Raw genomic sequence first — 18,176 nt, 5'->3', positions numbered from 1 at the left:
GGATTTAGATGACCTAAGGTGCGATTCTTTCCCTGCAATTGGAGACCTGGTGGGATCTCCTGTCAGTTCCATGGGGGTATAACATGTGCTCCTGCAGGTCTTTCACCGGATTCTTTACCCTGCTACAGAAGTCCCTCTTGCTGAAAGTTGCTGGACAGTTCGAACTGAGCAGCTGTTCACTGCCGTTAGCCATCATTGGGAGTGGTGACAGCTGCTAGCAATCCAGAATTGCTGAGGGGCCCCAGGCCAAAGCTGAGTGTGGGGGCAGGGTGGGGAGTGTGCAGAGGCGTCAGTCAGAAGGGATGCATTGAAGGCATGAGCAATGGGGTTGCTTTGAACTGTTCCCCTTTTCCCAATGTTGAGTTGCGCAGTCAGTTGAGTTATATCTCCAACCTCATGAGACTCCAACATTGAATGGCCTGTCAGCACTTACTGTCCAGCCACAGATGTGGAGTTGCTTAAATAGCTGAGTTACTAGAAAGCCACACCCTGGCAGCAGCCCTGTATTTAACTAACGTTACTGGATTCCATAAAGGATGGATAAGGGGATAAAATGAAAATAAAAGGACATGGCAATGGTCTAGTGGTATTATCACTGGACTAATAATCCAGAGACATAAGTAATGTTCAAATTGCACCATGGTGGAAAGGGGAATTTTAATTCAATTAAAAAATCCGAAATCCAAAGTTAAAACTCCGCTGGCTTGTTAATGTGCTTTAGGGAAGTGAATCTAACATTACTTGGTTTGGCTAAATGTGAGTCCTGACCCAAAGCAGCATTGCTGACTTTTAACTACCCTCTGAAATGGCTTAGCAAGCCACTCAGTTTTATCAAAAACACTAAAATGTCTCCAAGCAATTAAACCAAATGGACCACTCAGCATTAGCAAAAATGCACTAGAAAGGATGACAACAAGATCACCCCCATCGACTCCAAAACGTCCTCTTTGCTGACATCTGAGGGCTATGTCAAAATTGGGAGTGCTGTCTCACAGACTCATCAATCAACGGACTGACTTAGTTAAACGCACACAACTGAACCTTACAGACAATGGCTTGGATTATCTGATGCCCAGATAGTCTCTTCTACAGCATAGATTGAATTGCTTGTTGAGACTCTACAGAATCCTTTGAGTAGTAGACCCTGGGAAATTTAAGATTCAAATGGCATTCCCCCTGCACTAGGAACCCTCCAAAAGCATCCATTTAAAACTGAGAATTCAAAGGGTTACTCTGCAGTTAAGTTAATTGTTATCTAGTAGAAGTTTGACAATTAAAAATCTATTCTGACTCCTGGGTAACTATTAAACTGATCACTGAACTTCACACACACACAACTCCAACTCCACCTCTTCCAGACATCTTAAACCCTCCAGATACTGATTCGACATATCCCTTCCCATTGGGTCCCAAGACTGCGACCAACCCCTCTCTGGGGTTCATCCTACATCTAATTTTCTTTACAGTTGGATGGGCCTCTTCCAAATGGAAGTCAGTGTTGCAACTGGTGTGCTCAGTTGGCTGGATAGTTGATTTGCACTGCAGATTGATGCCAATGGTGTAGATTCAATTCCCATACCACCTGAGGTTACTATGAGGGATTATCCTGCTCAACCTCTCTTGTAAACCTCAGGTTGAACTAGCACCAGTCATCTCACACACACACACGAGCTAGGACAATGGCAACTTTATTTTATATTTCCTGCTGTTATATTGTAGAATCCATCTGAAGAATTTTGACTTGGAATAATAAAGATACTAAATATGGTAGCCTTCTATTGTGTAAGATATATGACTTCTTCTGCTACTTCCAATAACTACATATTTAACACAGAAACTCTTCAGTGTGAAATCAGTACAATGTACTCCGCTTGTCATTCTTTCAGAACACCTCAACATTTGGCTCTTTGAACTATCTCAGAAACTTCACAAAGCATTGTCAAAAGTTGACATATCCAACTATTCTTCAGAAAAAGCAGGAACTGCTGGAAAAGAGCAAAATTTTGTTCCACTTTGCCAACATCAGCAACCTGCAAAGCTGGTCATGGTTAAAAAGGAAGGTCCAAATAAGGTAATATTTTTAACACATAGTTTTTTTTGCTATAAATGTGTTTGTTACAATTTAAACTTCAAACTCCTGCTTGACAAGGGAGACATTAACCAGAGTTTTCATGCTTGATCTTGACCTAGATAGATAGGTTAAGTGTGGATATTAGTTGAAGATGTGAGAGATTATGTGAGTTGTACATATATGTGGATGCAAAGCAGCCTTTAAAACTACTGTCACCTATTGCACACTTTTCTGATATTCTGTTAAGTTACTTTTAAAAGAACGTCACGTCTGGTGTGTCATACAGCAGTGAACAAATGTAATTTCGCCTGTATTGTGTCTCAACCTAGCTCCATTTGTATCCATGTAATTCCTTGTACCTCCCTTTTCCAGACTTCAAATTAGATGCTAAAGTTCATTGTGGAGGTCACAAATGAATAATGTACACACAGGTGAGGTACCAGCAGTCTGCCAATGCCATGTAATTCTCTGGTATGTCACCTGAATTACTATTCTTCATGTCTCAACCCAGACTTATTTGAATGTGGGAAACATTATAGTTGGGCTAAATAAAATGATCTTATAGCTAAAATCATTCATAGCAATGAGACCTATGAATTCTAATTGAGCTGCTTCTTCAACTCTTGTTCATAGTCTGAATGCTGAGTCCAGTTCCAATAAATCTATTTGAGTTGAGATCAACTCACTCAGCACAAAGTATTTGAACTTCAGATGTTCCTGATCTTTATAACTCCATGTTGCACTCACTTACTGAAATATTGGCAGGGTGTTGTTATCATTTAAATATGCTATTTTAAACATTTTATTTTTCTTTTAAAACAGTGGACAGATTACTCAAAATGATTAAAGTTGATGCAATAAGCACTAAGAATCGTGTATTATGTAATTTATTTTGAAAAATTTTTGTAAAAGACTTACACAGGTTCTCTGGCAATCATTAACCATTTTAATATTGCAAACAGAAATATGTGGCATTTTCTGTAACTCAGGCTACTGTTTAGATATTTCCTTTTTTTCTATTTGAAAGAATGGTATGCTATAATTTAAATTGCATTTTTATTCTTGTAGGGGCGTTTATTCTATACTTGTGATGCCTCAAAAGCGAACCAGTGTAAGTTTTTCAAGTGGTTAGATGACATACAACTCATTAATTTGGAGCAAAATGTGGACCCCCGGTCTAAGTTAAAACTGTCTGACGCTAAGAGTTTAGGTGCCTTCCTCAGAAGTCAGCACATATCTCTGTACAGTGAATGTGTGCTTCATATAAGGTATGCTTTATTTTTGTTTATGTTTGCTGTTAGTGAAACAACTTTTGATGATTTTTCTTTTTGTTGCATTGAATTCAATTTATATTTATTTTTCAGAAACATGGATGAAATGTAATCACTTTTGAAATGCAAAGTATTATTTTACAGGAAAATTGAATGCTGTGCGTAAATGACTTTTTTGTACTGGTCATTTGTTCTGGAAAATAGTTTAGCAAACCACTTTGAATACTCTTTAAACATTCATTCATTGTATATGAGATTCTCTGGCTAGGCCAGCATTTATTGCCTGTCCCTAATTGCCCAGCGACAACGCTGTTGCTTGGGTCTGGTGCCACATGTATGCCAGTTCTGTGCCTACAGTGATTTTATGACAACTATCAGGAGTTTAATTTCAGAATTTTATTGAATTCAAATTTTACGATCTGCCATAGCAAGAGCGTTAGCCTGGGGTTCTGGATTACTAGTCGAGTGAGATTATCACTACACAATCGCCTTCCCAACATACATAGATGTTACTCTTTGCTAGTATTGTGTATTATGATAATGTTACTGAAAAAGGTAGAACCATTCAAAATTAATCAGAGTTAAGGGTTGTATATGACTGGACAAAGTATCCAACATAATTAGAGCTGGAAGGTTTAATAACAATGAAGGAAATGATGTACTAACTAGAATGGCTTCACTTGGAGGTCACCACTGATGATGTTACCTAGCCAAGTAATGAAACGTCTGGATATCAAACCTACAGCTCAGCGAGCAAACCTACACCCTAAACCTCAACCTGAGCTACAAACCTTCACAAACTTTCACAAACCTTGCAATGGAGATGTGATTTGTGATTGGGCATAATTGTGAACTTTATTCTTGGCTATCACGTGTCTACAAAGGGGAAGGGTGGTGGAGTGGCAAAGTTAGTAAAGAATTCTATCTCAGCACTAGAATATAACCATATACTAGATTTGTGAAGAAAATCCTATAATTGAAGGAGAGAAATAATACATTTCTGATTTTAAGTTGCAGAATATTGAATATTGTAGTAAAGCTTGGTTGTGGGGAATGAGATGCAATAGTTTTGGGGGCTGAATTTGCAAACAATTCAGAGAAATAGGAAAGAATAACAATTAATAGTAGATAATTTAAATTATCCTGAATTAAATGAGCATAAAGATAATGCATGTAGTCAAATGTGGGATGGCAGTTTCTACATCATATTCAAGACATGTTCCAAACAGTATGCTTTTAGTTAAACAGAAAAATTGCTAGGTATTGGTGGAAGTAGATGAAATGGGACAAGTATGTGATGTAGGAGAAGGAGAAGAGTTGAGAAATAACCACTTCAACATGATCACGCTCAATATGGAAGTAGAAAAGGATAATGAAGAGTCAAGCATAAGGAGGTAGGTCTAAATAACAAAGGTACTGTGCTGTCCTGTTCTATGTTCTAAATCGGTGAGATGAACCACAATTTAATGGCCTCCTTTCCTCTCGTTTTCACTCGAGCTGCCATGTCAGCCTCTTAAAAACAGTACAGAGGGAGTCTGCAATCTGTCAATTGCTGTCACTTTCAGCAGCAAATTCTTCTGGTATGTGCAGTAGTGCTCCCAATTGCATGCATTTTCATCTGCCTTTATGCCAATTCAGACTTCTCGAACTCACTCCCATGAATTTTCCTGCGTAAGTAGTGAAGAATGGAGTGGGAAACAAAAAAGTGCAATCGATTGACTTGAACAAGCTCAGTCATTATTTTTCACAAAGGCATGGTTGAGCTTCGATTTCAGCATGTGCTCACCTTCTGCATTGTCAGACGTTGTTGGAATAGCATTGTGTTGCAGATCCAATGTTATCATGACAAATATTTGTGTAAACACAGTGACAGGAGGAGTTGGCCTGTCTAATTTGTGACTGTAAAATCCAGCTATAGGATCCTGATTGTAATCTTCAGCTGTAAATGGACAGATAAATCACCACGTACCTTCTACCTATTTGTAACAGAGAGAGAGGGACTATTTACCATTGTTAGAGGACAGTTCCAGGATTTGTTTCTGGAAAAGTGCAGAAATTTCTTTCTGAATCTAGGCAAACACTGCAGCCAATCTGTTCTTCTTTCATTCTGAGATTGGCTACCAGCAGCCTTTCTCTCTTTCGCTGAATATCTGTCTGTAACAAAGAGTGTGGCCCTGGAAAAGCACAGCACGTCAGGCAGCATCCAAGGAGCAGGAGAGTCAGCATTTTGGGCAAAAGCCATTCATTAGGAATGTGGGGGGGGGCTAAGAAGTAAATAGGAGGTGAGGGTGGGGGAAGGTAGCTGGGAAGGCAATAGAAAGATGCAGATAGGGGGTGATAGTGATGGGTTGGAGGGGAAGTTGAGCAGATAGGTGGGAAGGAAGATGGACAGGTAGGACAGTTCAAGAGGGTGGTGCCAAGTTGGAAAGTTAGACCTGGGATGAGGTGGGGAGAGGGGATATGAGGAATCTGTTGAAGTTGATGTTGATGCCATGTGATTGAAGGGTCCCAAGACGGAAGATGACGGTTTGTTCCTCCAGGCATTGTGTTGCTTGGATTTGGCGGTGGAGGAGGCCCAGGACTTGCACATCTTTGGCGGAGTGGGAGGGGGAGTTGAAGTGGTCAAACATAGGGCGGATGGATTGTTTGGAGTGTGTGTCCCAGATATGTTCCCTGAAACATTCCCCAGGTTGGCGACCTGTCTCCCCAATGTGGAGGAGACCATATGGAGAGCAATGGACACAGTAGATGAGGTGTTTGGATGCGTAGGAAAACTTGTGCCAGATGTGGAAGGATCCTTTGGGGCCTTGGACGGAGGTGAGGGGGAAGGTGTGAGCTCAGGTTTTACACCTCTTGCAGCGGCAAGGGAAGATGCTGGGAGTGGAGGGTGGGTTGGTGGGGGCGTGGACCTAATGAAGGAGTTGCAGAGGGAATGGTCTCTGCGGAATGCAGATAGGGGTGGGGAGGGAAATATATCTCTGGTGGTGGGGCCTGATTGAAAGTGGCTGAAATGTCAGAGGATAATGCGCTGTCTATGTGCCAACCTCCTCAGATCTATTGTATAACTCTTTAATAAAACAAGGTTTTCTGCAGGGTTCAGTTATTTTGCTTTATGCCATATTCTGTTTTTCAGCACCATGTGGCATAATGTTCCAAGTTGACTTCATCAACCACGTTTTAAATACTCTTGATGGTTTCAGTCAGACTGAGTTTACCAATAATGGGTCATTCAACTGACAGATGAGTTAACATTGTGTGATGAATGATGAATGATTTTAACTTTTAAAATCATTGAAGTATTGTCGAGCTATCTATCTTTTCGGTGCAGACTGTGTTGAAATGTTTCAATATGAACTACTGGATTGCTCTTTTTAAAAAAGAATTAGAATCTTTTGGTAGTCTATTTTCCCCTTATTTTGAAAATTGATTCCCTTGGATTCGTGTTCACTTATTTAAAATGAACTGATTTTTGTGTCAATTGTTTGCAGAAAAACATCTGCTTTTCAAAGAAAGAGGTTCTATCATGGCAAAGTGAAAGAAATGACATATATGGAAGGGGATTTGGAAAGCTGCTATAAGACCAAACTGTACCTTGGTTTAAGCAGGAAAGAGGGCTCATCAGTTTACAATAAAGGTACATTTAAAATGTTCCAATTTAGAAAACTCACAATTGAGGCTGAACCAAATAATGAGATTACATCAAAATGGAGGAAATTTTGTTTTTACGTTATTTAGTTCACCTCTAGAATGAAATACATCTCTCTATTTATTGCTTAGAACACAACTTGCATATTTACGCATATTAATACAATATGTCTGATATGTGACGAATATGATTTGGCCTGTAAACCAATGGAAATTATTTTAGGAGATATAGACTCAAAGTATTTTACAGCACAAAAGGAGGCTATTTGACCCATTGTGTCTGTACTGGCTCCCAGAAAAGCTACCCAGCTAGTCCATTCTCCAGCCCTATCTCTATAACCCTCTAAATTTATCACTTTCAAATCTATATATATAAAATATTTATATATACAAAATATCTATATATATATTTTATATATATATATATATATATATATATATCCAGCTCCATTCCTCTTACAGAATCTGCTTCCACCACTCTCAGGCATTGCATTTTAAATCCTAACAAATCTTTGAGTAAAGGAGTTGCTCATCTCACTCCTAGCTCTCTTGCTGACAGTCTTGAAATTCTGACCCCAAGTTACTACACAACAACTAGGGGAAACAGAATATCTTTCTTTACCCTGTCAAAGTTGTTCATGATTTTGAACTTCTCAATAAGGTCGCCTCTCAGTCTTCTCTGCTCCAAGGAGAATAAATCCAATTGCTCTAATCTTTCCTTGTATCTGTAATCTCTCATTGCTGATATCATATTAGTAAATCTTTTTTGGACTCTCTCCAGGGCTTGAACATCCTTCCTTGACTAAACTGCCCAGAATTGAACACAATATTCCAAATGTGTTCTGACCAATGATTTGTAAAGATGTAGAGTCATGGAGTACAGCACGGAAACAGACTGTTTGATCCAACTCGTTCATGCCAACCAGATATCCTAACCTAATTTAGTCCCATTTGCCAGCACTTGGCTCATATCCCTCTAAACCCTTCCTATTCATATACCTATCCAGATACCTTTTAAATGTTGTAGTTGTACCAGCCTTCACCACTTCCTCTGGCAGCTCATTCCATACACGCACCACCCTCTGCTTGAAAAAGTTGCCCCTTCAGTCCCTTTTATATCTTTCCCCTCTTATCCCGAACCTATGCTCCCTAGTTTCTGGACTCCCCCACCCCAGGAAAAAGACCTTGTCTATTTATCCTATGCATATCCCTCATAATTTTATAAACCTCTATAAGGTCACCCCTCAGCCTCCGATGCTTTAGGGAAAATTGCCCCAGCCTATTCAGCCTCTCCCTTTAGCTCAATTCCTCCAACGCTGGCAACATCCTTGTAAATCTTTTCAGAAACCTTTCAAGTTTCACAACATCCATCCTATAGGAAGGAGACCAGTTAGCCCATCTGAACTAATCTAAAGTAACCTTCTTCGCTCTTCACTACACCTCCAATTTTGGTGTAATCTGCAAATTTATTAATTATACCTCCTATGTTCACAACCAAATTATTTATGTAAATGACAAAATGTAGTGCTCTTTATTTTTATGGTGTGTGCCTTTACTTATAAACTCAAGGGTTCTGTAAGTCTTAACTATTTCAACTTGCCTGATCATCTTCAGAGTCTAGATTCATATAAGTGTACAGCATGGGAACAGACCCTTCGGTCCAACCCGTCCATGCTGACCAGATATCCCAACCCAATCTAGTCCCACCTGCCAGCACCCGGCCCATATCCCTCCAAACCCTTCCTATTCATTTACCCATCCAAATGCCTTTTAAATGTTGCAATTGTACCAGCCTCCACTACTTCCTCTGGCAGCTCATTCCATATACGTATCACCCTCTGCATGAAAAAGTTGCCCCTTGGGTCTCTTTTATATGTTTCCCCTCTCACCCTAAACTTATGCCCTCTAGTTCTGGATTCCACCCCCCAGGGAAAAGACTTTGTCTATTTCTTAACCAAACCCTCAATTTCTTTCATCATCCAGCATTCCCTGTACCTACCAGCCTTTCATTTCACCCTAACAGGAATATACTTTCTCTGAATTTTTGTCATCTCACTTCTGATCACCTCCCATTTTCCAGTGTCCCTTTACTGCAAATATCTGCCCCCAATCAGCTTTTGAAAGTTCTTGCCAAATACCATCAAAATTGGCCTTTCTCCAATTTAAAAGAAACGCTCCAATTTAGAACTTCAACTTTTAGATCTGGTCTATCCTTTTCCATCACTATTTTAAATCTAATAGAATTATGGTCGCTGGCCCCAAAGTCCTCCTCCACTGACACCTCAGTCACATGCCCTGCCTTATTTCCCAACAGTAGGTAAAGTTTTGCACCTTCTCTCATAGGTACATCCATATACTGAATCAGAAAATTTTCTTGTACACACTTAACACAATGGCAGTCCCCATCTATGTTTGGTAAGTTAAAATTCCCTACCATCGCTACCCTATTATTCTTACATATAGCTGAGATCTCCTTGTTTCTCAATTTCCCTCTGACTATTAGGGGGTCTATAATACAATCCCAATAAGGTTATCATCCCTTCCTTATTTCTCAGTTCCACCCAAATAACTTCCCTGGATGTATTTCCAGGAATACCCTCCCTCAGTACAGCTGTAATGCTATCCCTTATCAAAAACACCATTCCCCCTACTCTCTGGTCTCCCCTTTCTATCTTTCCTGTAGCATTTGTACCCTAGTACATTAAGCTGCCAGTCCTGCTCATACCTGATCCATGTTTCTGTAATTGCTATGATATCCCAGTCCGATGTTCCTAACCATGCCCTGAGTTCATATGCCTTCCCTGTTACGCCCCTTGCATTGAAATAAATGCAGCTTAATTTATTAGTCCTACCTTGTCCCTGCCTGCTCTGACTGTTTGACTCGCTTCTGTTCTCAACTGTACCAGTCTCGGATTGATCTCTTTCCTCACTACCTCCCTGTGTCCCACCCCCCACCTTACTAGTTTAAATCCTCCTGAGCAGCTCTAGCAAATCTCTTTGCCAGTATATTAGTCCCCTTCCAATTTAGGTGCAATCCATCCTCCTTGTACAGGTTACTTCTACCCCAAAAGAGATTCCAATGATCCAAAAATGTGAATCCTTCTCCCATACACCAGCTCCTCAGTCATGCATTCATCTGCTCTATCGTCCTATTCATATCACCGGGAGTAATCCAGATATTACTACTCTCAAGGACCTCCTTTTAAAATTCCTGCCTAACTCTCTGTAATTTCCCTTCAGAATCTCAACCTTTTCCCTTCCTATGTCATTGATTCCAATGTGGATAATGACCTCTTGCTGGCCCCTCTCCCCCTTGAGATCATTCTGCACCCTCTCTGAGACATCCTTGATCCTGGCACGAGGGAAGCAACACACCATTCTGATTTTTGTTGCTGCTGGCCACAGAAATGTCTGTCTGTACCTCGGACGAGAGAGTGCCCTAACACAATTGATCTCTTGGAACCCGACGAACCCCTCATTGCATTAGAGCCAGTCTCAATACCAGAAACTTGGCTGTTTGTGCCACGTTCCCCTATGAATTGATCACCCCCTACATTCTACAAAACAGCATACTTGTTTGAAATGGGGATAGCCACAGAAGACTCCTGCTCTACCTGTCTACCTCTCTTACCTTTCCTGGAGTTAACCCATCCATGTGACTGTATCTGAGTATCTGAGACTTTCCCCCTTCCTATAACTGCCATTCATCACATCCCATTGCTGTTACAAATTCCTCATTGCCTCTAACTGTCTCTCCAACTAATCCATTCGATCTGTTAGGATTCACAACCAACAGTATTTATTGCAGATATAATCCGCCCCTGTAAACTCTCCTTAAACTCCCACATCTGTAAAAAGCGCATATCATTGTACTAAAGGCCATTTTTGCTCCTTCACAGTCTACAGGCCCAGGAAATAACACTGTCTCATTCCTCTACGAAACACTGCCCCAGGTTAAATTATTAATTACGGCTTATATTTTAAATTTAATCACGAGACATATCTCAAAAAACATATAATCAAGAAAGTACCCACACTACTCACTACTGAAGGCTTTCTGTAGGCCACACTTAAACAATTCACTTATCTGTTTCTGTGCTGTTTCTTTGCTCCAAGATAATTGTGAATTTCACTGTTTGTTAATTTTCCCAGATGTACTCCGATGTCCAGTGACACACAAACAGCAAAGGCAGTAACTGTGCAGGTACACTGTAGTGTCAGTTTCTTTCTCTCTCTCTCTCCTGCACTGACCTCATCATGTGCTTCCTTTGTGTGTTCTTCTCCCTTTTAAAACTGCTGTTGTTTTGACTTTTTTTCCCCAAAGTTGCAAGACAATGCCACAGAATATAAAACTGTAATTGCTGCTGCTGGAATTTGAGGAAATCACCTCCAACACCTAAAATACCTCAAAAAAGGAGCAGTTGTTAGAGCCAGAAAGTTTTCCCGTCCTCCATCTTGGATTACCCAGAATTAATTATGTACTTGAACCTCAATGTCCCTCTGCTCCAGTACTCCCCTCAAAGTTGTAAATATGAGTTGTATTGTGTCTTGATGTTTTTTCTACCAAAATGCATTACCTCACATTTCTCTGCGTTGGAATTAATCTGCCAGATGTCTGCCGCTTTGGCCAAATGGTCAATGTCCCTTTGAAATTGCTCAATGTCATCCATACAATTCACTAATTTCCTTCGCTTAGTATAATCTGCGAATTTAGAGGTTTTGCCATCAACATCCTCTCCAAATCATTTATATAAATCAGAAAAGGCAAAGCTCCCAACATCAATCCCAGGTGAACACCACTTTCAACTTGTCTCCAGTCTGAGAAATGCTCATCTATACCTACTCTCTGTTTCCTATCTTTTACTCAAATTCTAATCCATCCTGCCAAGGAAACATCAATCTCAAACAACTTCCCATGCCACCACCACCGATATCCTCCAAATCCCAGCCACGAGAGTTTGTTGGATCAGGAGTTAGGACTGTACCACACAGCCTCTGTCTGGGAATTGTGCTGGACCAGTTGGAGACTTGTAGCTACAGGCCCAGTAGCCTTGCTTGTGTAGAATGAAGAGGTAGCCAGGGTACTACCTGCCGTCAATATAGCCAAAACTGTGAAGAATATTTTTCTTGGAGGAGGGGACTGTGCGTGTCATGCCGTTCAAATGCTTGCATTCTGGCCTCAGTGTGTCTCCTGTTTAATTCAGAAAACTACACACAGGTTTTGGCTAATTCACCCAGCATACCTTGAATACAAATGGTGGAAAGCATATATCAGCACAAACCTAGATTTTGTCCAGCTCTCTCTCCATGTGTACGCAGTATGATTTATTCCAAGGATCAGCAAACAATCCAATATCTGATCTTAAAACGGAGGTGGGGTGGGGTCATTGATGAAACAGCTAAAAGCCAAAAGTAGTAATCTCTGGTTTTCATCTGGTGCCAAGTTCTAATGGGGGAAGTAATAAAAGAACAGGGAAGATAAGTTATTTATCATATTTTTATGTTTCCTTTCTTTAAAAATTATGACAGATGACCTCTGGGTTGTATCAAAAACATTGATGTTTGATCCATTGGACACTTTCATCGCATGTAGTGTTTTCTACGGACCATCCTCAACAAGTGAAGTCGAGCTTTTGCCTCTGAAAGGTTATTCTCCTTCCAAATGGCCTTCAGACAGTAAGTTCTTCATTCTGTGTTGTTCTGTTTCTCTCCTCTCCCACCTTGCCACAAGTTCTTTGTATCTAAGCACGAGGAGTAATTAAACTAGATGATAAATTTTATCTTCACTAAATGTTAGCAAGAAATCCATTCAGACAGGGGAGACACCTCAACCGAGAAGCTACCATTTTATGCTCAGGAAGTAATCAAAACAATGTAATTTTGACACCCCTTTTTCTGTAATTCTTCTGTTGATATCTGTTCTGTCATTTTTTTATTGAAATGTTTCTGATTATTCAAGACCTTCTCTCTTTCTTCATCCCCTGCTCCCACAGATACCTTTCACAGATACTTTTTATGTATTCCAATCCATTTTGTATCAGGGAAAGGGGATTAAAGGCTGTTGGGCTGTATCCGCCTCTTGCTGTACCAATAAGATATTTGCTCCAAGTGAGGTGGACAAAGTGTTGAGGAAGGTCATAAGGTGGTATTTTCCCCAGGCTGGTGCCTTATCTTGTTGTCAATATTAAGTGTTTGTGTACGAAAGTCAGATGAGGAAAAATGCACAGGTGCAGCTATATTTCCTCCCTATTGTAGAAAATCCTGCAAATACTCACTAGGAAACAAATAAAGAATGGACTATTGGTGCTGTAAGATGCCAGGTAGGAGGTAATAAATGAATGCTTGAGTTACCATGTGAAGGGCAGGATTTATCACTTCAAGCAATCTTCAGTTCTCCTGCACTCATTCAGTTAGCATTTGAACAGAATGAACTGGTACCATGTTTTTTTTAATAGATATTTTTATTGAAAAAGAAGATTTTTGAGATTTTTTTCAAAATTACAAAAATAGTACAAACTAGTGTATTCAACTTTACAATATAATAACAACACCAATATAGAATTTTTAAAAAACTGACTACTAATCTATTCTACAAACTACCAAAACATAAAATAGGATATCATACATTACTGACAATAAACAAAAGGAGAAGAGAAAATAAATGAGTAAATAAATAACTAGATACATATTCAAAATAAATGTATACCTAGTCATAACAAAACCCTATTTATACAAGATTCCTCCTCCTGGGAGCCCCCGAACCAGCCAGAACCATTACCACAGCTAAGCAAATGCCCTGAACAATATGGCCAATATATCTGTGTCAATGTAGTTCAAAAGGGCTGCCATATTCTATGAAATAATTCCATTTTTTGGTGCACCATATTCATAAGGAAGTAAAGGGGGACATATTCCATGACTATCCTATGACAATTTGAAAGTCTCGGGGGGTCTTTCAGATATCCAATTCACTAAACTGTTTTTCCTTGCACAGAAGGAAAGAATGCTGAATAATTTCCTCCCTATACATCCAAAGAGGGGAAATTTCGGGAGCCCAAAAGTAGAGGCATTGAGTCCAACCCAATCTCCGTAGCCAAAATCTTTGCCAAGGTATTCACTACTCTGTCCCATTATCTGCAGATCTTATGGCATGTCCACAGACAATGTGTGAGAGTACCAACTTTGATTTTGCATTTAGGACACATTGGAGATGCTCCTGCCTTGAAATTTGCAATTCACTCAGGTGCTTTGTGAGCCTTATGAAGTATCTTCAATTGAATAGCCTGAGTTCTGTTGCAGATAGAGATCTTTCAGGCATTTTCTCAGACATCCTCCCACATCCTCAATTCTTGTATATAACCATTCCATGTCCTTCGATACCTTATTACATAGTAGGTGGTAGAGAGTACTGACCAGGGGTGGACCCATCAGCCGAGGCACTCTCCTTTCCCAATCCAATTTATAAGGATTAGTTATCAATGTGGTCTTCTTTTGTATGAAGTCTTGTATTTGAAAATATCGAAAAACCACCCAAACTTCTGATGTAGCTGTTTGAAGGACATCATGACCTCCCCATCGAACAGATCTCCCAAACAGGGGATACCTCTGGACTCCCAGATTTTGAATACAGCATCAGTCAGCCCTGGCCGGAATCCCAACGTTCCCACTATTGGGGTATGAGGGGAGGTTTTTTGTAGGTTACCCTCATCCTGCCATATTATTCTCCAGGCTTTGATTGTATTTAAAACAATAGGATTTTTACAATGAGCCGTAATAACTCTCATCTTATCCATAAATAGTAGATTGATGAGGAGACATTTTGCTTGGGAGGCCTCAATATCTAACCACATTGATTGTGGGTCACAAGAAATCCAATCAGCTACATAAGATAATAGAGATCTTAGATTAGATTAGATTAGATTCCCTACAGTATGGAAACAGGCCCTTCGACCCAACAAGTCCACACCAACCCTTCGAAGAGTAAACCATCCAGACCCATTTCCCTCTCACTAATGCACCTAATACTATGGGCAATTTAGCATGGCCAATTCACCTGACCTGTACATGTTTGGACTGTGAGGAAACCGGAGCACCCGGAGGAAACCCACGCAGACACGGGGAGAACGTGCAAACTCCACACAGTCAGTCGCCTGAGGCGGGAATTGAACCCGGGTCTCTGGCGCTGTGAGGCAGCAGTGCTAACCACTGTGCCACCGTGCCGCCCACAAAGTCTCTACTGTTAGGGTGAAGACACCTCCACACATCTACCAGCCACAACACCCTATTCAGATCTCAAAGATATGCCCTCAGAGCTCCTGTCCATCTTTGGGTCGATGATACAATTAAAATCTCCCCCTACAGTTGTGTGGTGTACCCCAAGAGCCATCAACTTGGAGAACACTTCCATTACAAATTTAAAAGGGTGCGCTGGGGGGCAATAAAGATTCAAAATCACATATTCCTCTCCACATATTAGGGCTTTAATTAATATATACCGTTCAGACTCATCTTTTATCGGGCTTAGCATTTGGAAGGGAAGATTCTTCCCTCTCTCTTTGAGCTGAAAGATGAAATGAATAATGAATACCTGGCCAAATCCACCCTGTTGCAGCTTTGAATGCTCCTCATCAAGGAAATGTGTCTCCTGTAGAAGGGCTACATGAACCCTTTCTTTTTTAAGATTTGATAATATCTTTTTCCTTTTGATTGGTGAGTGGCTCCCCTTGACATTCCAGGTGCACCACCTAAACGAATGGCTAGCCATGATCGTCCAAGCAAGCCCGAGACCCCCCAGGAGGAAGAACCTCACCCAAAAGACATTGAATAAAAACCAAAAGTGATTCACACATAAAAACACTCTTTAAAACAACTAAATCATAACAGCTAAGAACTACTCCTCAAAACGAATAACATAAAGCATATTTAAAAGGAGACTTTCCCCCTTGTTCACAGGAGGCAATAATACCTTCCATAATCCCGCCATAACATCTCCCAGCCAGAACCATGCCCTTGGCCCAAGCATTACAAAGTAGAGTAAATAAATTCCAATATCTTATAAAACAGGAGTTAAAAGTAGGTAACCACCCATCTGCCCCCTCTACAATATCACCTAGATAAACTTAGCAAAACAACACAAGATAAAAATATATATCAAGATTACAAAATTACAATCCCAGCAAGTATTAAGCAACCAAATAAAAAAAACACTCAGAAACATCCCCCAATGATCAAATAAACTGCACGAGCTATAGATAAGAGTCCAAAGAAAGGATAAGGAACGAGCCCCACCCCCAAAGGAAAGATGGAGAAGAGAAAGAGGGAAAAGGAAGTGGGAAAAAAACAAAAGAGGGGGGCAGAATAAAGTCATTATCAAAACAGTTCAAGTCCCGCAGTCTATTTGAGAGCATCCAGGAATTCTTTTACTTTTTCCGGTGATCCGAAGTTATGTACACGACTGAAGCGCAGCGTTGCCGGATATCGCATAGAATATTGAATATTTAAATCCCTCAGACACTTCTTCGCCTCATCAAATGCCTTCCTCTTGTGAACCACAGCCGGAGAGAAGTCCTGGGACAACAATATCTTGGAGCCCTTGTATATCATGGCATGGGGATCCTTCCCCAAGATTCTGGAGGTCTCCAGCAGCATTTGTTTTTCCCTGTAGTGTTGAAGTCGAACTAGGACTGGGCGGGGGCGCTGACACATCAACCAGGGGCCCACTCAATCCGCACGCGGCCCAACTCCGACTCCAATTTCAGCAGCTGTGGAGCCATTGCTCCAGGAAATCAACAAGCTGGCCTTCCTCCTCCCATTCGGGAAGGCCCAGCATCTGAATATTTTTCCGACGACCTCAATTTTCGAGGTGGTCGATATGTTACTCTAAGGTCCGGACTCGACACTCCAGAGCCCGGACCTGACCCATGGATGACTCAGCAGCGGTCTTGGAGGCCGCGGCCCGTTGGTCTGTCCCCCCCCCCCCACCTCTCCCAAAACATGCTGCCTGAGTTTCTCGATCTCTCGGTCATGCATCTGATCGACTCCCACCTGGGCTGGGTCTCTTTGGATGCATCAATTTTCTTTCGGAGCTTAACAATCTCCGAGATCAGGCTCGCCTCTGCAGGTAAGTCCTCCGGAGTGATCACGGGCGTCTCTTTTGCTGCGGGGGGAGGGGAGGGGTCCCTGCCTGCTGCGAACTGCGAGAGCCTTTGCCTTTGGTCATTTTAAAAAGCATCAAACTGCTAAAGTTTGATGCAGAATGGCCAAGGCTGCTGGGGCAAAAACTACATTAAACAACTTAGCAGATGAGGTGAGGGTGAGCACCCCACTTTGCCTGAGTCTTGGGCAGAGCTTTGCAGACTCAGACCTACTGGGTCGCCGCCATCTTGGATCTCCATCATGGTTAAGTTTTTCCTGGAACCAACCCCAGCATGTTGAAAAATTGCCTACTTGCTGGTTAAGTGAAATGGCTTGGAGTTTAGGCCTAAAAGTCCCCACAATACCAAAGTTTTGCTGCATTTTTGATCATGCTTTAGTGTATTAAACCATTTTATTCAAGAGTAAGGGATATTGCACCAGATAATTTGAACCAAAGATGTTTCAGTGTTATGAACAGGATGTATTATTTATCTTTGCTTTTCCAGAGAGACATTAATGCAATCAATACTTTAACAATGCAGCCTCAGGGAAAGTAAATTAGTGACAAAACAAAGGAAAACATCAGCATACTTTGGTCTCTGTTTCCTCAGAGATTTAACCGAGATATCAGAAACCTAATACCTGTATTCTGTTGCAGTAAATTTAAGGCATGTAGTTACTTGTGTACCTATAATTTGAGATAGCATTCAAAAGACCAAAAGGTGTGGCAGAATGGCCATTCAGCCCATCAAGTCTGCTCCACCATTTACTGATATGGCTGACCTGATAACCCTCAACTCCACTTTCCTGACTTTCCCCCCTAACCCTTGATACCCTTACTAATTAAATATCTGCCTCTCTCAACCTTGAATGTATTTAATGACCAAGCCTCAACAACCCTCTATGGTAAAAACAAAATCTCACAAATTTAGTTCCCTTCTCAACTCTGTCTGAAAAGTCTTTAATTATGAGATTATGCCCTCAGGACCTAGAACTTACCACAAGAGGAAACAGCCTTTCTGCATCTAACCTAGAAGTCCCCTAGAAATCCTGTA

At 40.9% G+C, this 18,176-nt stretch overlaps 1 protein-coding gene across 6 annotated transcripts in view; it reads left to right on the top strand.

Moving 5' to 3' along the window:
• Positions 1-18,176, top strand: part of LOC140485480 (5'-3' DNA helicase ZGRF1-like) — a 92,209-nt gene that overhangs the window by 34,167 nt on the left and 39,866 nt on the right. For all 6 annotated transcript variants that reach the window (XM_072584131.1, XM_072583781.1, XM_072583870.1 and 3 more), the window contains 4 exons: positions 1,887-2,071; positions 3,140-3,339; positions 6,831-6,976; positions 12,517-12,663. In XM_072584131.1, the coding sequence (XP_072440232.1) occupies positions 1,887-2,071; positions 3,140-3,339; positions 6,831-6,976; positions 12,517-12,663 (678 nt within the window). The remainder of the gene's footprint in view (positions 1-1,886; positions 2,072-3,139; positions 3,340-6,830; positions 6,977-12,516; positions 12,664-18,176) is intronic.

Source organism: Chiloscyllium punctatum, chromosome 1 (assembly GCF_047496795.1).
Source record: "Chiloscyllium punctatum isolate Juve2018m chromosome 1, sChiPun1.3, whole genome shotgun sequence".
Lineage (NCBI taxonomy): Eukaryota > Metazoa > Chordata > Chondrichthyes > Orectolobiformes > Hemiscylliidae > Chiloscyllium > Chiloscyllium punctatum.
Note: the sequence above shows the minus strand (reverse complement) of the source record. Positions and strands in the feature narration are given on the sequence as shown.